Source organism: Paramisgurnus dabryanus, chromosome 22, assembly GCF_030506205.2.
Source record: "Paramisgurnus dabryanus chromosome 22, PD_genome_1.1, whole genome shotgun sequence".
Classification (NCBI taxonomy): Eukaryota; Metazoa; Chordata; class Actinopteri; order Cypriniformes; family Cobitidae; genus Paramisgurnus; species Paramisgurnus dabryanus.
The window spans coordinates 22,250,851-22,268,340 of NC_133358.1; the positions used below are offsets into that span (position 1 = coordinate 22,250,851).

The 17,490-nt window shown below is 35.3% G+C and overlaps 2 protein-coding genes across 4 annotated transcripts in view; both read right to left on the reverse strand.

The window, feature by feature from the left end:
• Positions 1-1,437: 1,437 nt before the first annotated feature.
• LOC135740182 (uncharacterized) lies at positions 1,438-9,588 on the reverse strand. The gene is made up of 11 exons (XM_065258277.2): positions 9,359-9,588; positions 8,354-8,397; positions 7,712-8,248; positions 6,570-7,337; positions 3,284-3,453; positions 3,063-3,195; positions 2,782-2,839; positions 2,559-2,689; positions 2,302-2,398; positions 2,108-2,211; positions 1,438-1,983 (listed from the first exon to the last, which is right to left on the reverse strand). The coding sequence occupies exons 2-10, from the start codon at positions 8,389-8,391 to the stop codon at positions 2,113-2,115; spliced, it is 2,031 nt and encodes a 676-aa protein (XP_065114349.1). The 5' UTR covers positions 8,392-8,397; positions 9,359-9,588; the 3' UTR covers positions 1,438-1,983; positions 2,108-2,112.
• Positions 9,589-14,823: 5,235 nt separating this feature from the next.
• Positions 14,824-17,490, reverse strand: part of map7d2b (MAP7 domain containing 2b) — a 32,832-nt gene continuing 30,165 nt past the window's right edge. For all 3 annotated transcript variants that reach the window (XM_065258278.2, XM_065258280.2, XM_065258279.2), the window contains 2 exons: positions 16,793-17,028; positions 14,824-16,111 (listed from right to left, as the gene is read on the reverse strand). In XM_065258278.2, the coding sequence (XP_065114350.1) occupies positions 16,800-17,028 (229 nt within the window). In that variant the 3' untranslated portion in view covers positions 14,824-16,111; positions 16,793-16,799. The remainder of the gene's footprint in view (positions 16,112-16,792; positions 17,029-17,490) is intronic.

A 17,490-nucleotide genomic window follows, 5' to 3' on the forward strand; every position in this document is an offset into this window, starting at 1 on the left:
TTTTGTACTGCTACTATAAAGTATTTCTATGTGAAACTTATCAACTTAAAGTTACTTCCCGTGCCTTTTCTGTTAGATCAACTCTTATGCTATCAGTTTAAAGGTGATGGGGCTCACACTTAAAATTGTGTCCTAGGCCAGTGTTTCCCAACCAACCGTGCCGTGACCACTTGTTTGGTGTGCCGTGGAAAAATAACACTGCCACAGTGTTTGAAAAAGTGCTCCAGGTTGCGGATTTGGTCAAAGCTGCGTGTGTCACTGTATAATGTGTGTTCATCAAAACAAGATCAAGTTTCACATTAAATGTGAATACTGTTTAATACAGTATAATATTCCAGTTTAACAAGTCATTTAAGCATTGCAATACAGGTTTGTGCAGATCCGTTAATGCTTATTGTGAAAATGGTGTGCAGTATAATTTTTTACTTATCAAAACTGTGCCGTGGCAGAAAAAAATTGGGAAACACTGTCCTGGGCCCTGGCGAATTTTAACATTGGCCTTGCAGACAATAGGGCTTTTAGAGATAATGTATGAACAAAGTAAAACATTTTTTATACCTTTTAAACAAATTCTGAATAAACTAATGCCTAAATCAGAATTTTTGAATGCTCTGTCTCAGTATACTGTCTTAATCATCACCAATATCAACTAAATGTTACCCTGGACCAAGTCACAGGGGTATATTTATAGAAATAGCCAACAATTCTTTGTACTGGTCAAAATTAAAGACTTTTCTTGAATGCAAAAAATCCTTAGGATATTAAAGGGGACATTTCACAAGACGTTTTTTAAGTAAAATAAATCTTTGGTGTCTCCCCAACTATGTATGTGAAGTTCTAGCTCAAAATAGCATATAGAAAATTTATTATAACATGTTAAAATTGCCACTTTGTAGGTGTGAGCAAAAATGTGCCATTGTTGGGTGTGTCCTTTAAAATGCAAATGAGCTGATCTCTGAACTTAATGGCAGTGCTGTGGTTGCATAGTGCATATTAAGGGGCGGTAATTATCCCCTTCTGACATCACATGGGGAGCCAAATTTCAATGACCTATTTTTTTACAGCTTGCAGAATATGGTTTACCAAAACGAAGTTGGTTGATATTTTTCACATTTTCTAGGCTGATAGAAGCACTGGGGACCCAATTATAGCACTTTAACATGGAAAAAGTCAGACTTTCATGATATGTCCCCTTTAAGTAAAGATCATGTTTCATGGATATATTTGTAAAATTATTTCCATACATATATAAAAGCTTTATTTTTGTGAGTAAATGCAGTTAAGGACTTCATTTAAAGGTGATTTTGTCAATATTGAGATTTTTTGGAATTGCATATCGGGCCAAATATTGTCCCATCCCAACCAATCATTTCTTGTGGTCACAAATAAACATGTAGAGCTTGGATTTGTATTTTATAAAATAAACTGTGACAAACATTTTGACACAAGCAGATTTTATTTTAATCAGCAGATTATATGAATTTATCTTGTGACATATACCCATTTCAACAAAATAGTCTGCATTTTATTAAATAAAACAACGGACTGTGTACAAGACTAAATGTATGGAACTTTGAAAACAAAATATTTTTCTACATAACAGGTGGTAAGCTGGATAAACGACAGGACTTTCAATGAAAATTATTCCTGCAAAAAATGCCACATCCATTGTGACTGCTTAAAGTAAACATGAATCAAATGATTTTCCTATATAGCAGATTTATTACAAATCAGTACTGCCGTCACAAACAAAGTTTGAAATATTAAGTCCATAATATTAAGATGTTCCATGGATGACATTCAGGTGAAAGGGACAAAATGCTGTGTCTACAAACTTGAGCATAATCTCACATTATGCTCATCCAATCATACATCCTAAAGTATTCTTTTATTAGGAAAAGAATAGCTTAGTGGTTCAACAAAAACATTAAAAACACTGTGCAAGTGACTTCGGAAAAGTTTTCTTAAACAAAGGCAGACCACCTGCAAGTGCAAAGAAACTTTGATTTAAAACAATACGCAGCGAATACTGGAACAAATTTCTATAGTTGGGAATGCATTTAAAGTCACTATTAGCCTTTAAAGACATGTCAAATTAAATACACACCTATTTTAAGTCCTCCGTCCACGCGCTCTGTTGTTTCGATTTGAATTGCCCCTCTGATTGAAGTTCTGTCTTTTGGCTGCTGGTGCTCTTTGCCGAGGAACATTCTAAAAAAACACAGAGAGTTGCAAATGTTATGAAAGTTAACTTTTCTTAAAAATGGATAGTGCTCCATAAAATAAAAATAAAACACTCACCCACTGCCTCGGGTTTTCAGATGGCTGTTCGGACCATTCGAAGTCTCCATCTATCTGGTCAAGATTCTCGCTCGCATAGTCACGCTCATATCCTTGACTTTAGAAAGTAAAATATAAGATTTAAAAATGCAATGCTTGTATTATTGTGAAATCTGATAATGCAGCTACATGCAAACAATTTATTCATAGTTCCAAAATTGTTTAAAAGCTTTGTGGACAAAACAAGCAGGTCTCTCAGGCACACATTCGTTTCATACCTCTCAGGAGCCATTTGAGTAAAACTGCTCCCAGCGATTGTGATCTTTACGCCCTCAAGTCGCTCTTGTCTTCTTCGCTCCAGGTCATATCTGAGATCACTAGGGTCAGGGACAAGCTGTCCTTTCTGAGGCTTGAAGAAAAGAGTCCAAATTTAAATTAACATTAAAAACAAATGTATATTTTATAGTATTTTTGTTGTCTACCTGATAAAGATGAACTTACCGGCTCGGCGCCTATCTTACAGAAGATCTGTGTTGCTGATGAAGGCATTGCCTGTGGCCTATAATAAGTGAAGAAAAAAACATTAAATATAAATAGATTAAATACACAACTAAATAAAAAAACAAGTGTTGTTAAAGTAAAAAAAAGGTTAATTTCTAAACAAAGCTATAATACATGAAGTTTTATTATTTATGTTTAGACACAAAATGACACAGAACATGCCAGAGTTTAATATTAAGGTTTAAAAATAATAATCTTGATGCTTGCTGTAGCATGTGTACCTATTTCTGGTTGTTTCAAATCTTTCAGTTTCTTCTTCCTCCTCATCTTCATTAAACTCATCCAGAAATGAATAAAACTGTTCATCTGCAAACCGCTCATTAAGTGTAATGCCTTGACCCTTAAAGTAATTTTCTGCAAAGCAAAAACAATTTTTGAATTCATTAAAAAAAATGTAAAGGATACACAATATGCAAAGAAGCTAAATCAATTAGTTCCTGACCTTTGACCTGATGCACAAGTGTGATGATCTCTTGTGCAAATGTCCCAGAATGCACTGCTGATTCCTTAAAGGTCCCCGAATGCTCCAGCATAGGCAGAAAGTCCAGACGTTGTCGACCGACATTGACCAAGTCCAGTGATAACTGCCTATCTGAAGAATATCCTAAATAGCTGAAAAGGAGGTAATATGATATAAAGAACCACTACAGCTTTAAAATTCCCTTTTATAAGTCAAATTCATAAGTTTACTGAATGTTTTAAAATGTTTGTTTACTTCCAGTCTAATAAAATTAGGTACAAACGTTTGATGTACAAGATCAAAGATTTAGTATTAACAACCATACACACCGTTATAACAAACCACACGGTTTGTTATTGAAGTCATAGTTCATTCAGCGAACTTACAAAAACCCAAAGACTTTTACCAAGGGAGATTTAAGGTGTTACACCTTATGCGACAATCAACCCTATCAAGTCTAAACTGTACCTGAAGCTCACTAGGTAGCGCCTTGTGTTAGCAGCACGAAGGTTGTGGGTTTAAATCCCAGGGAACACACATCCAGATAAAACGTATAGTTTGAATAAACTGTAATTCGTTTTGGGGGCGAAAAGTGTACAGTCCCATAAACGTAGATTGTAGTGAAATCTTATTATTGTTTTTTTTATTATTTATAATCATTCAGATATTTATACTTAAATTGATATAATAAATTTGAGTGGCCACGGAACCCCACCCCACATTTCTCTGCTATTATAATACGATGTCATAAATAAAACGTTAGGTCAAAGTTCATGCCTCTCCTCTCACTGTCAATCAGCGTTTCCATCCGTCAACGAGTGAAATCCTCTCTTGTTCCTGATTATCATCAACACCGGTGAACAGTTCCCACAAATGTTTCAACAAAATTCCAAGTATTTGCTGTGCAAAATCCTTACAGGTAAGTTTGAGAAATCTGTGAGACAAACTTGAGATGCTTTAAACCACTCACAGCTCATAACAGTTCAATTGTTTTCCCAATGGTTTGTCAAATTTTGGATTTGATACCACAATTCGAGTGTCTTCACGTTGTAGGCATCTTAACAGTCCACTCCTCCTTGCTGAAATAAAGGGTGATATCCTATTCTTCACATTCATCTGGGATCCTGGATCTCTTGCTGGTATATAGCAAACCAGTGCTTTGCTGTCATTTAAACCACTTACTCTTCTGTAGTTAACTGATGCAACAGCCAAGTCATACATCTTCATCCGTTCTATTGTAAACAATATGTTGAACTCCAGTCTTTATATTTAAAAATGTACAATTAATCCTGCAGTCTCACGTCTTCCATCTTCTCCATTGCTGTGCATGCTCTAATATCCTTCAAATATATTTAGCCATGTGTGCACTGTGTACTTTAAAGAGTTTTGCAACTGACCACGACATTAAGTGGGTATCTTCACAAAACAGCCATTTCTGACGGCACTTTCATCAAAAAAGTATAATGAAGATGACTTGAATTCAGAGAATCTGAATGGAAATATAAGCAGATGCTCCGAAGATCCCTGTTGATGCATTGTCTATCATTTGAGCGGATCATTTGGGTGTCTATGCAATTGGATAGATGCGATGTAAATTCTCTTCAGCAAACATTTCTTCTGCCATATTGCTTCATTCCATAGTCCAGAATTGATTCAATGCATTTGACGACTGATGACTTCTGCTGTCTATTAGTGCATATCAATGAGAGGCAATCTGTGCCCAAGTAGAATTTGCACATGTTTGTGAAAGATGCCGTCACTTTCTGTTGCTTTTTTGCTGGACTGCAGTAAAATTCATGGGGATCCAAGGATCTTCCAGAAGTGCGATGCCAACATCAAGGACCACAATCCAGTAACCCATCCAATGTTTTTGTTTCCATTTCCAAATAATCCCATCTTTTAATTCTTTGTGACTTTCACAGTCTCATCTTCATACTTCAAATCAAGCACAAACTTTTGACCAAATCTGTAGAGAACATCAGCCAGTATGAAGAATGCGAACGTGGCAGATATAAAGATCTGCTCGACTTCAATCGGAGCACCAAAACCATTTTAATGATGTAAAAAGCATTCTTCAGGTTGTTGAAAATTAGTTGGTGACTTACCTTTAGTCAACACACAGAGAAAATTAGAACTTGGACCCTGTGGGGTACTGGTATTTTGGTGGAGACATCGTCCTGAAGAGCAGAAAAGAGGATGTAACTTACTTTTTAAGCAAGCTCAAGAACTGAGCCTTCGTATACAAGTCCTCCTCAAAACAATCTTAGGTCCATGTGCCATCTCAGGTAAGTCATACATCCAATGATCCACTAATATGACGCCATTATTAGTAGAACACCGTGGTCAGTTCACCTTGCTTTCAATCTTGTTATTTAGGCCGCATGCATGTGGATTTCCAAATGAAGGATGAAACCAGAACCCAGTTCAAATCACATCCTCTCCTGAAGTCCTTCTGTCCGAGGCATGTCTGACACAAAGATACAATCCCCATCTCCAGGAAAAAAGAACCCATTGTCTCTTGCTTCTTCACCAACTTTAATATTAAAGTTATCTGGGATTTTTCAGTGTTTTATGCGTTCCTAATGCCATCTTGTAATCTTCGGTATGATCACTTGCAGTGTAATCTTTAAAGCGGTCCTTCTTGAGTTGGTTCAGTAGAATTTCAGAGTCTTGAAGTGATCCACGTTTCTCATGTTTTAGAGCTTTTCTGGTGGCTATTGACTTGTCGGTCCATGCTGAATGGCTGTAACACTCACAGAGTAAGATTTATACATCATGGTGAGATTATACAGATTGATGATACAGAATAGACAGGCATTGCTCATTCAATTTCTTCTTTTATGCTTTTGGACAGCATGGTTGACTTGATCAAATATGAAACCACAAGGTTAAATTGCTAATCTCCAGATGGTATATCAAAGTATCTTTCAAACATGTACAATTCTTCTTTTGAAGCTCTTTTGAGGGCAGTACAGGACCATGTGATACAGTATATTCCTTGACCAAGGTGAGGATATAATCATTCATAAAGATGTCCTTGTAGTAAACTCATCCTGGTATGATCTTCAACACCCATGTGCATTACAATGCATATACAACTTTGGTGCACCTCCATGGCCACTGGCCATTTATTAGGATTTCTGGATGCATTTGCCAGTCTTCTTGATGTTCTTGAAGTTCGTTGTGTCTTCGTGGTGTAGAGACAGTGGACAGAAAGAGGCATGAACTTATAACCATAGGCAAAAGTCGCATTGCAATAATACTATACCTGCTATTCCTGACGGGTCGACTCATGTCCACTTTGATCTTGAGGGTCTCCTGTTCGCCAAAATCCATTTTAGAGACAGGTCCAGCCTTAGTGTTTGGATTCCTTTGATACTGAGTCCTTTGATTTCTTTGAGGAACAACTTCCTCTTCTTCCCTCACTCTTCCATTATCTTCTCGAAATCCCTCATGTTCCCATTCGTAACTCCTTTCTCTGCGACCCCGGTCTGTTCGCAAATCAATATCGTTTATATCGACCGCCTCCCTTTCCCGTCGTGCATCCAAATCTCTCGAATGTGACTCCACTCTTGAACGATCCATGTGTCTTGATCTGTCTCTCACCTGATTTTCTCCTCCATACGAGTAGTGCTTTCTTGGTTCTTCTCGGAAGTTATTGTTTGGTGACGTGTTTACTCTGTCGTGTCGATTTTGTAAGGTATGTGCATGATGACCTTGATCTCTCCTATCTCGTTGAGGTTCCCGGTTCCGTTGGGCCTCACCGCTCCTATGTGGATCTCTGCTCCTTGGTGGATCTCTGTTCCTTGGTGGATCTCTGTTCCTTGGTGGATCCCTGCTCCTTGGACGGCCACTCATTCTTGGAGGATCTCGTTCTCTTGGTGGATGTTTTGAAATTCCATGATCATGCTCCACAATAACAGGTGCGATACGTGGGCTGAAGCCCCTTTGATCTTCACCATATTCATTCTGCTGACCCACGTGCGCAAATCTCTCAGAAGATAGGCGATGCTCCCTAAAATCTGACTTTGATGACCTGTTTCAAGAAAGCAAGTAACATTTGTCCACGATTAGAATAAAATGACAGTAAAATCTAGTAACTATCAAGCCAAATTTCACAGAATACTACAATTAGCAGGAAGTTGAGATTGTAGAGAAATATGATATATATTTAATATGACAACAAACAAACTAATTTTAAAACACAAAGTTACAGAGACTAAATTTCCAAAAATAAATGACTGATATGCTAAAGTTTAACAATGTAACTAAACAACGCATTTAAAAAAGTGATAAGAAATTTTTTATCCATCACAAAGAGTGATGGAGAAAGTGATGGAATCTTCTCTTCTCTTCTTCATTCCCTCCATTCCACATCAGGTTTACGTAGCGTGAATGATATTCTTGTACCTCTCTGAAAATGAGCCTCTTTCGTGATACTGGTTTCCATGTTCTTCATTATGAAATTCATACTCCGTCCTGTCGTATCCTCTTGCTTCCGAATGTCTTGTGTAAGACCGGTCTCCTACTTCTCTTTGGTTCTGCTGTAAAATCTGCTCATGCCTGCCCTGGTCATCACTCCTGTTCCAGCCTGGTGATCCTGATGTCCTGTAATGCTTCTCCATATCAAAACGAGGATGATCTGGGGAAGGTAGCCTTTCCCTGGGCAGCCTCCTTGGAGAACAGGGTGGCCTTTCTTCATCACCCTGCATGTGAAATGTGGACATAGGCAAAGGCTCTCTTTTTTGTGCATGCTCTATGGCATCAATAAATTTGGCCCAGTGATCAACAGAGTGCTGTTCTCCCTGATTTGAATCATTGTTCCACTGTGCGCTATTTTCAGCTTTGTTGACATTTACATTGTTTCTCCATGCATCAGATGGTACTATTGAACGTATCTGGTTATCAAAGAATGGATCTGCTCTTCTACCATGAAGCGTTGGTATTCTGTTGATATTCAAGAGAGTTTAGAAGCTGTTAATAACTACGCAAGCAATTAACCATTTTGTTATGTTTTTAAGTGTAATGCAACGGCTGGTTAAGATAAAATACCTTGAATATAATGGAGATCTCGATCGCGGACGTGACATTGTTCCCTTAAAAAAAAGAAACTGTTAGCAATAAGGCCAGACTTATAACACTGAGGTCTCCTTTACGAAAATTTTGTTTTAGCATAGCAACCATGCTTTTCCCTGTTGCTACCATCATGGCAATAAATGTAATGGTATTTGTTAAGAAAACTATGTATATTCAAAAACACACATACACTTAAAATCACTTGCATAACTAAATATACTATTTCAATAAATGTTCTTTTTAAATCTGTTACATTGCATTAATACCTACTATAAAATATAAATAAAATGCTGTGTTTCAACATTTTCCAACATTTCACATGGAAAAAATCTAGTTTATAAAATAGTAAACTATGTATGTAAACTAGTTAAAAAAGCAAAATAACAGTGTTTTTGAACTTTACCATAGTACAAATTTATAAAGAGTTATTATTTACTATTTTAATTAATGATTCGAGTTCGACTCCTCCGTCCTTTTCCTCGCATGCTGGGGGGCGGAGCTAAGACGCGAGGAAAGGAAACAAGGATGCACACTATATACTATAGTAGATTTACACAGTTTACTATAGTAATGATACTACCGTACAGCATAATTACTATATTATAGGATACTTCAGTGTTTTCATGGCAAGTCATACAATATGACACGCGAAGTCCATAAAACGTTCAATTTCAAATCTAAAGAAATTCATGTTAGAAACAGGATTGTATGTAAATGTCACTTAATGCTCATACAAAATGAAATTGGCTTTTCCAACGTCACAAAGCGAAACTCATTTACACACGTGCATAACGATTAATCCCCTCAGCTCAGAGACTCTCGTACACACAAGGCCTGCGCGACAGGATCACTAATGTGACATAACTATTCATTCTAAAACATGGAGTGAGCACATTTTAAGGATTAGATTGAAAGCACAATTAACACAATAAATGCAATGAGCGATAAAATTTTGTTAAAATAAGCATAATCTCGACATACCAACGCAACAGCCTCCCCACACTGCAAGACAATGCGTCCACCAAAATACCAGTTTTTCTCAACAGAAAGCCCAAACTGTCGTTAAAATGAATTACATCACAGATTGGGTGCCCGTCAGAATCAATGCGATGAATTAAATATTAATGGATGAAAGATGGTTTTATTATTTCACACGTCCAACTTGACCCAGCGATCCATACACACGAGCGATCCGGAAGTAAATCACAAGGCCATGATTTAAAGCGGGAGCACCACTCAACTGTGAGCGTCACTGCCCCCTTTAGGCCAGTTTCAGATTTTCGGTTGTTTTTATTGCCGCAAAACCACTACTTAAAACAATTCAAGGAGGACATTTCCTCCAGTTGCTCATTTTGTGACAATTCTGAAGAAACTGCAGTTCATCGTGTTTGTTATTGTCCATTTACTAAGATATTTTGCAAGATGTTTTACGATTTATTAGGAAAGAAATTTATATGTGTGTTGTTTTGGAAGAATGTGGCATTATGTTTTGTAGATTATGATAAATCTAAGAGAAATCAGTTTTTATTAATTTCATATTGCTACTAGCAAAGTTCCACATTCATAAATCTAAATGAATACAAAACCTATTTGTCTTGTTTGTTTAAAAGAGTTTGAAAAATACCTTATCATCAGAATGAACAAAAAAGCTTTAAAAACTATATCTGTATGTTATTCCTTTCCTTTTTTGATGTCTAATAATTCCATTTATGAATAACACATTTTACTTATACCCCCCCTTCCCCGTTGTTCTATTTTGTATTTTTTGTTTTGGTTATGGTACTCTTGTTGTTATTGTTATAATTTGACACTTTTTGTTATCTGTACATTGTTTTTTAAAAAAATAAAACAATATAAAAAATAAAAGATTGTCGGTTGTTTTGCGTCTGACATGGTTGTGGCTAGAAGAGATACAGCTACGGCCAAAATCTCGCCGAATGAGTGTTTTCATCATAATCATACCCCCAAACCTAACTCTAAACCCAATGGGGTGGTTTCCCGGACAGGGTTTAGGTTAATCCAGGACTAGGCCTTATTAATATTAGGTCAATTAAGAAGTTTTAACAAACATACCTTACAAAAAACACTCCAGGTGTGCATCTCAAGACAAAACAATGGCAACAAAATGTGTGAAAATTAAACAGGACAAAGTGTTTTTAAATTAAAGCAGCTCAAACGTGCATTTTAGTCTGGGACTAGGATAAACCCTGTCCGGGAAACCGCCCCAATATGTCACGGGTTTTAGGCCGTAGATAGCTAGAACCATAGATATCATATAGAAGACTAGATGCCCTATTGGCCGCTGGGGACTGAGAAATACGGCGGCCATCTTAAACCGGTCGTTCTCCTAGTTTCGTTGCATGGCAGCAGATAAGATGCCAGAGCACTGTGGAGCATTTTCCTGTTCTAATCGGCAGACCATCGCAAATAGAGCCCGGAGGATTATTTTCACAAGTACTTTTTAACATTGCGGTATTATTGGTTGTATTTTGTAAATAGAATATTACCAGAAAATTGAGCAAGAGCCAGGATTATTGATTTTACTGTACTGAAATCGTAGCCAGCTAACGTTCGCTAGACTATGTTTACTGCACCAGCCGCTGTTCACCCTGCAATGAGAGGTGGGGTAAAGTAAAGTAATAATTACAAGAGTTTCTCTGTTGTGAGTATTGTGTAAGGCGCTATATAAATGTGTATTATTATTATTATTATTATTATTATAAGGTGCTGTGAGCTGCGTGATCCGCCAAACTTTAAAAAGCTGTCAACAGTCATGCACGTTGTGCGGGAGGATCAGGAACAGAGGATGTTTTCCTTCGTAGGGCATTGAGGAGACTTGGAATCGACAACCATCAGTCTGACTCGTTGTCATTGGTTGTGTCTGTGTTTTTAAAGATAAGGCTCCACCATGTTGCCAAACTAACCTCTCTTGAACTACAGAAAGGGAGCACGGGAAAGAAGCTCTGCAAAACAGTCCTCTTTCAGTGCGCGCGCGTGTGTGGGGGGGGGGGAGGGGGGGTTAAATCATTTTAAATTGTTTCTTCACCTTATTAAAAAGTCTTATTTTACTGCAACTATCTGTTTCTGCATCTTTGTCATATTTATAGTGTGTGATTTATAAAATATCTTATATCCTACACCACATATTTTGATTTTGGACTCACTTTATTATGGGGTGCCGTTCGTAAATAAAGGCATATTGTTGTATCCAGCACAGTTTTAGCACATTTAGCGTCAAAACATGTAAAAAAGGAGCGCCGCAATTTTAAAGTATATCTTTTTCACAAATTTACAAACAAATTGGTGTAAAATGAAAATATAGATTATTTAAGATAAGATTTTGTACAAGGGAAAAATGTGAAGTGAAATGTTAAATATAAATGTTAAATTTAAATATAAATGTTAAATATAAGTGTAAATGTTATATATTAATATATATATATATAAATATAGTCTAACATTTATATTTATAAATATAAATATAAATGTGTGTGTGTATATATATATATATATATATATATATATATATATATATATATATATATATATATATATATATATATATATATATATATATATATATATATGTAGTCTAACATTTATATTTATATGTAAATGTAAATGTAAATATAAATATAAATGTAATTATAACATACTTTATATCTTATAATATCAGAATATTTTATTACTGTTTAGTGAATATTCATTTATTCCTACTATGAACATTAAGTGGCGCTGTCCACATTAGTGTTTGTAACACTAACATTCTAAACCTAAATCTTGACAAACTATATATTGTTGGAAAGCTCAAAGAGTATAATTTTCATATTTCATTACCATTTGGGGAAAATTATGACATAGTGAGAGTCAGTTTCTAAAATGTTACGGGCCCACAGGTAGGCCAAATTTGTTTTTGCATATAACACTAAAACCCTACTCTAAACCTAAAAAATCATGAGCTATATATCATCGGAAAGCTCTCAGAATGTAGTTTTCATATTTCAAAACCTTTTTGCATGAATAATAATGCGGTGATAATCTATTAGTTTGTGAGTATACAAGAGTACAAGAGTATGTGGCAAAATCTAGTGGCAGTTGTTGGTTAAACCATTAAAATTGTGACACAAACATAATTTTTTGTGATTTTAACTTGAAATTTGGATCACAACTACTTGAGACATATTGCTTCATGTTAACATTATTTATTGTGTGAAACATTAACTTTTATGTCATTTTATTTATAAATTAATATGTTACTGCATTATTTTTATATTAAAATAAAGGTAAACGGCTATAAAAATATTTATATTTAATATTTTTACTTTCTAACTCATTTGTGAAAAACCCTAAGTTGTCTTCTTTAAAACAAGACCAAGATTAGGTTTCTAGTCCAAAGAATCCCAGAGAAATATTCATTTAAAGATGTACATCACATTGTCACCCTCCACTCAAACGGGATTTGCGGCACATAAGGGGTTAAAATACGCCGATCCATGTGTCCTGTATCATAGCCCCATGAATGACCTTTGCAGCAAAAAAACCCGCGTGAAAATCTGTTCGGTATTCACTGAGATATGATTAATTAAATGCGCTGATAGCTCATTCCACCAGTCATACAGATTACACTGAGTGAGCGGGTGACCGATCTAAGATGGCGGCCCCATATCTCGCCGCGCCAGTAGGCAGTAGCGGTCGATAGGGCGTCTACCTATATGATGTCTATGGCTAGAACTGCTGTTTTTCATCCTAACCCTACACAAACATAACCCTAAACACAACATCTCGCGAGATTTGGTCGTAGCTGTATCCCGTCTAGTCAGAACTGTCTGACATGGCCTGAGGGTGGCTTTTAGCGTCTTGTGCATCGGCGCTCCTCAATTTTAAATTGTAAATAAATGATGAACGTTGTGTATGCTAATAAAGAACCAAATGTTGTGATAATACCAGTGGATAATACAAGGAAAAAAAAATGGTGAACACTGAGAATGATTCAAGACAGACATTCTTTTCTGTGTTCGATTTAGAGAAAGGTGATTTTTGGATTTATATAAGATTTTAGTGTTCAAAACAAAACAGCAACAAAAGACATAAGGTGCTTTGCACTATGCCATTTTAGAAAATATTTTAATTAGTTAAAGTGATCGTATATAATTGTTTATCGGTCTCTTTAAAGGGGACAGAGAATGAAAAACCATTTTTACCTTGTCTTTGTTGAATAATGGTAGTCTAAGTACCCGCATTCACAAACATACAAAAAGTGCTAGACATGCTAAACATCTCAGTCTCATAGAAATTCCTCTTTTAGAAATGTCAGCCAGAAAACAGCCCAATCTGAAAAACTGATGCTTATGACATCACAGGCATCTAACTGCCCCTCCACTTTAAAATAATTGGCTACATTTTTTAAGTGGCAGCAAAGTCAGCCAATCAGTAATGAGATTGCAAGTTAAGCCAGTAGGGGGAGCCAAATAGGCACAAAACCACTTGTTTAAAATCCCCCACCCTAATAGAGCTATCTGAGAGATGTTTTTAGAAAGCTTCTAAGGCATTACAGACCCAAAACAAAATTTTTTGGTCTACATGTCACATCACAGAACAAGGATAAATACTCTGTTCAATCGTTCTATGTCACCTTTAATAGAATAGGTCTACATCCAAAAAAATGTGTATATAGTATTAAAAACAGTATAAAAATGTAAACTGATGTGTCAAGTTTTTAAGGTAAACTCCCCTTACACTTGAGCAGTAGAGGGAAACTCCAGGGTCTCTTAAACCTAAATAAAATTAAATCTTAATTTCTAATTTTAAAGAAATTAGTCTTTTTACTTTATTCTGCTCAAAAACACTCAAATATTCCCAGTATTTTCTGTTTGAATATTTTCTTAAAAATATAGATTGAAAAATAAATATGGAAGGACATTAAAACTTCTAAAACAGAAAGTCTGGTGGCGGTGGCCTAAGACTTTTGCACAGTAAATATATATATATATATATATATATATATATATATATATATATATAATTATATATATATATATATATATATATATATATATAGTGTGTATATTTATATAGTGTATGTATGTATGTATTACAGGCCCATGTATTATATATTATTGATAATATGGAATTCTAAAACAAATGCCTAATTTTTGCTTTGTCTTTCTTTTTATAAATCTGGACATATACTGCTACAATTTTAGTTTCTGTGTTAATAAGTTTTTGAATAGAAAAATTTTCAAATACAATTTCTATGACTACACAGGCGAGTAAAATATCACTTATCACATTATATACTTATATATGTTTTGTATTTTTTAAACTTTTTTCATATTGTAGAAAACCTAAATATAAAATATATTAATGTTTAATTAACTTCACACAAAACCAAAAAGACTGTGAACACAAATGTTTCACCTCCTTTTCATGGAATGACTCAAACACAGTTTATGATACATGTTTTATTGTTATGTCAACAGTTCAGGGTTCTGCGACTTCAAAGCAGCTGATTCACTGATTCATGCACCTACGGTTAAATGTTATTTTAAAGTGCTGAATTCCAGTACCAACCCATCACCCTCTGTTCACAATTTAAAATGTGATCAACATCCCAAGTTTTTTGATCTATAAATTGGTCTTGAACCAACTTAGTGTATCAGGGGTTTTACACAACAGCATCATACTACATGCCATTGAGAGTGCGACCACTAAAGAACATCAGTACGGACATTGTAAACCAAATGAACTGAGCTCACATGCAATGCTCACCAGCACCCTGAGTATACAAGATGGTAAAATAAGTCATTTTTTCTCCACAAGATAAGCAAATACGATTATGATTGGACATACTCGGCAAGTACAGATCTTTTTTTTAGTCAATACAGTTGCAAAGTTTCTGAATTACTGTCTTTTGTGATGCTGTATTAGAATTTACGGTTGCTTAGTTTTCTGCATAGAGCGCTGTGCAGTGATGTTAACTACTAAACAGTGAACTAAACAATACCCTGAAGAATAAAGCACTATACTATATAAACACATATGAGTCCTGCACATTTCCATTTAAAATTTTAAACAATAGATTTCATGGTACAGACTTTTTTGTGACTTCTGATTGCTTTTGACTAATAATACAATAATGCCAGTATAACAGTGTTATGATAGCAATAATATCTCACTTTACATCTGTACTAAATATTCATATCCACTTTCAGACGACGAAGCTTGGATTGCTAAGACGATGCTAGAAAGTCACACAATATACTGTTTGCACACCCCAGCCATACAATACAGCACAATTAGAAGACTCAGCACAAAACTGCTTGGTTTGCTGGCCATTTTTGTAACCCAAAATAAAAAAATTTTTACACAATGGATCTGCTACAAGTGTCACGGCGCATCACTGACCAACGCTACAGGTGTGAAAGACAGGATTAAGAAGATCACGCTAATAAAGTTGCCTTGTTTGGTGATACTACAGTAAAATCATGTGAAATGAATATCTACGAGGAGCAGGCAAAACTTTTTTACAGTATATGTAGGAAATCAAGTGTCCATCATCGACTATCGACACATTTTGACATTCAGTGTGTGCATGTTTTCCTGTTGAAAAGATGTTGAGGAAGAGGAGCAAGCTTATGAAGAAGCTCTACAGAGTTTGGACTGAGGCACACAGGGTTGGTTTCATCTCACAACGTCAATCCACCAGCCCAGTCCAGCCCCATTATCCAACAGTGTCTGAAATAGAAAAAACAATGATAAACAAATTTAATACATTTAGACTCTGTTTGCAATGCAAATAAATCTGTTTTTATTCCAGAATATAATCATTAGTAAATCCGATCAGTGTTTTTTGGCAAGGAGTGGAATTTGATGCATTTGTTAAGACAATGTAGTCAATATTTGGTATATAAACTGATCATCATCAGGATGCCAAGAGACATGTGAATGTAGATGTCATTGTGTAAAGATATGATGAAATTTGTTTTCACATACATGTCAGCATCCTTATTGTGTTTAGACATTGTTTGAAAAATCTGAAAACTAAAAATTACAATCTGATTCATTAGGGCCGAATTAAAGAGCGTAGCACAAATATCACAAAATCCCAATTATTTTTTTAATAAGATTTTGTCATTTGGATTTGAGTGAGATACTTTTAAAATAAAATGTGCCTGTCTATGAAATCCAGGATATAGTCTCATAATCTAATAATGCTATTATCCTCATCAAAGTTTGATTTCACATTAGAATTAAATATAACAAGGTTATATTTTCACAGAATGTTTTTTGCATTACATAGGATGATTTTATGTAGAAAACAGTAAATCACTTCAGCTGGTTTTTTAAAGGCAGGGTCACAAAAGTTGCGTGTCTTTGATGTACCAGTAATATATTTCTGTAGTTCACAATAATCACCTTATGTCTAAATGTTGAGCTTGTCTGAAGTCGGTATAAGACTCTGAAAAAGTGATGAGTCAATAGCAGCGCTGCTGCAGTCCTGGATCAGGTTTTTGTTGCAGTCACCAAATGATGGAGCAGCAGAGCCTTTGGGATGTGAGACCTGCCCGGCCAAAACAAGGATATCACCCAAAGCCATCTCACTGACTGGAGAATATTCTGCAACGGAGAGGAGCTCATCTCTGGAGACTGGACTGCAAGAAAAAGTATTTCAATCTTTTTAACCCTTATAAGCCATGATTTTCTTATTTACACTAAGGGTCATTGGGGGTCAAAATGACCCCAGAAATTTGAGTGATTACAAAAATATATACATTTTTAATGATACAAATAATATATCTGTTTTTGTTTACTTCCCAACATTAATGCAGTGTTTTGGGAGATATGAAGTACTTTTGTACCTGTTTACCACTTAAATACACAATTAGCTTGCATGTAAAATATCATTTTTTTATGAAAAATTCACATAAATTATGATCTAAATTTGATTTAATTGTTTCTATATATATTGATCTAGATGTTATGTTATGTGTTGAATTTTTTTTTGACAAATAATTTCCTATTTATTTTCAACTGGGGTCATATTGACCCCCAAGGACGTCTTTTGTAAAAAAAATTACACATCTTTAGAACGACCAAATCAAGCACATTTTTTA

Excerpts from the sequence above, each read along its gene's own strand:
- LOC135740182 (XM_065258277.2), bottom strand. The coding sequence starts at position 8,391 with ATGTCACGTCCGCGATCGAGATCTCCATTATATTCAAG. Across the intron at positions 3,454-6,569 it reads CGACCCGTCAGGAATAGCAG|CTATTTAGGATATTCTTCAG; the intron begins GTATAGTATTAT and ends CCTCCTTTTCAG. Across the intron at positions 2,212-2,301 it reads CTGAAAACCCGAGGCAGTGG|AATGTTCCTCGGCAAAGAGC; the intron begins GTGAGTGTTTTA and ends GTGTTTTTTTAG.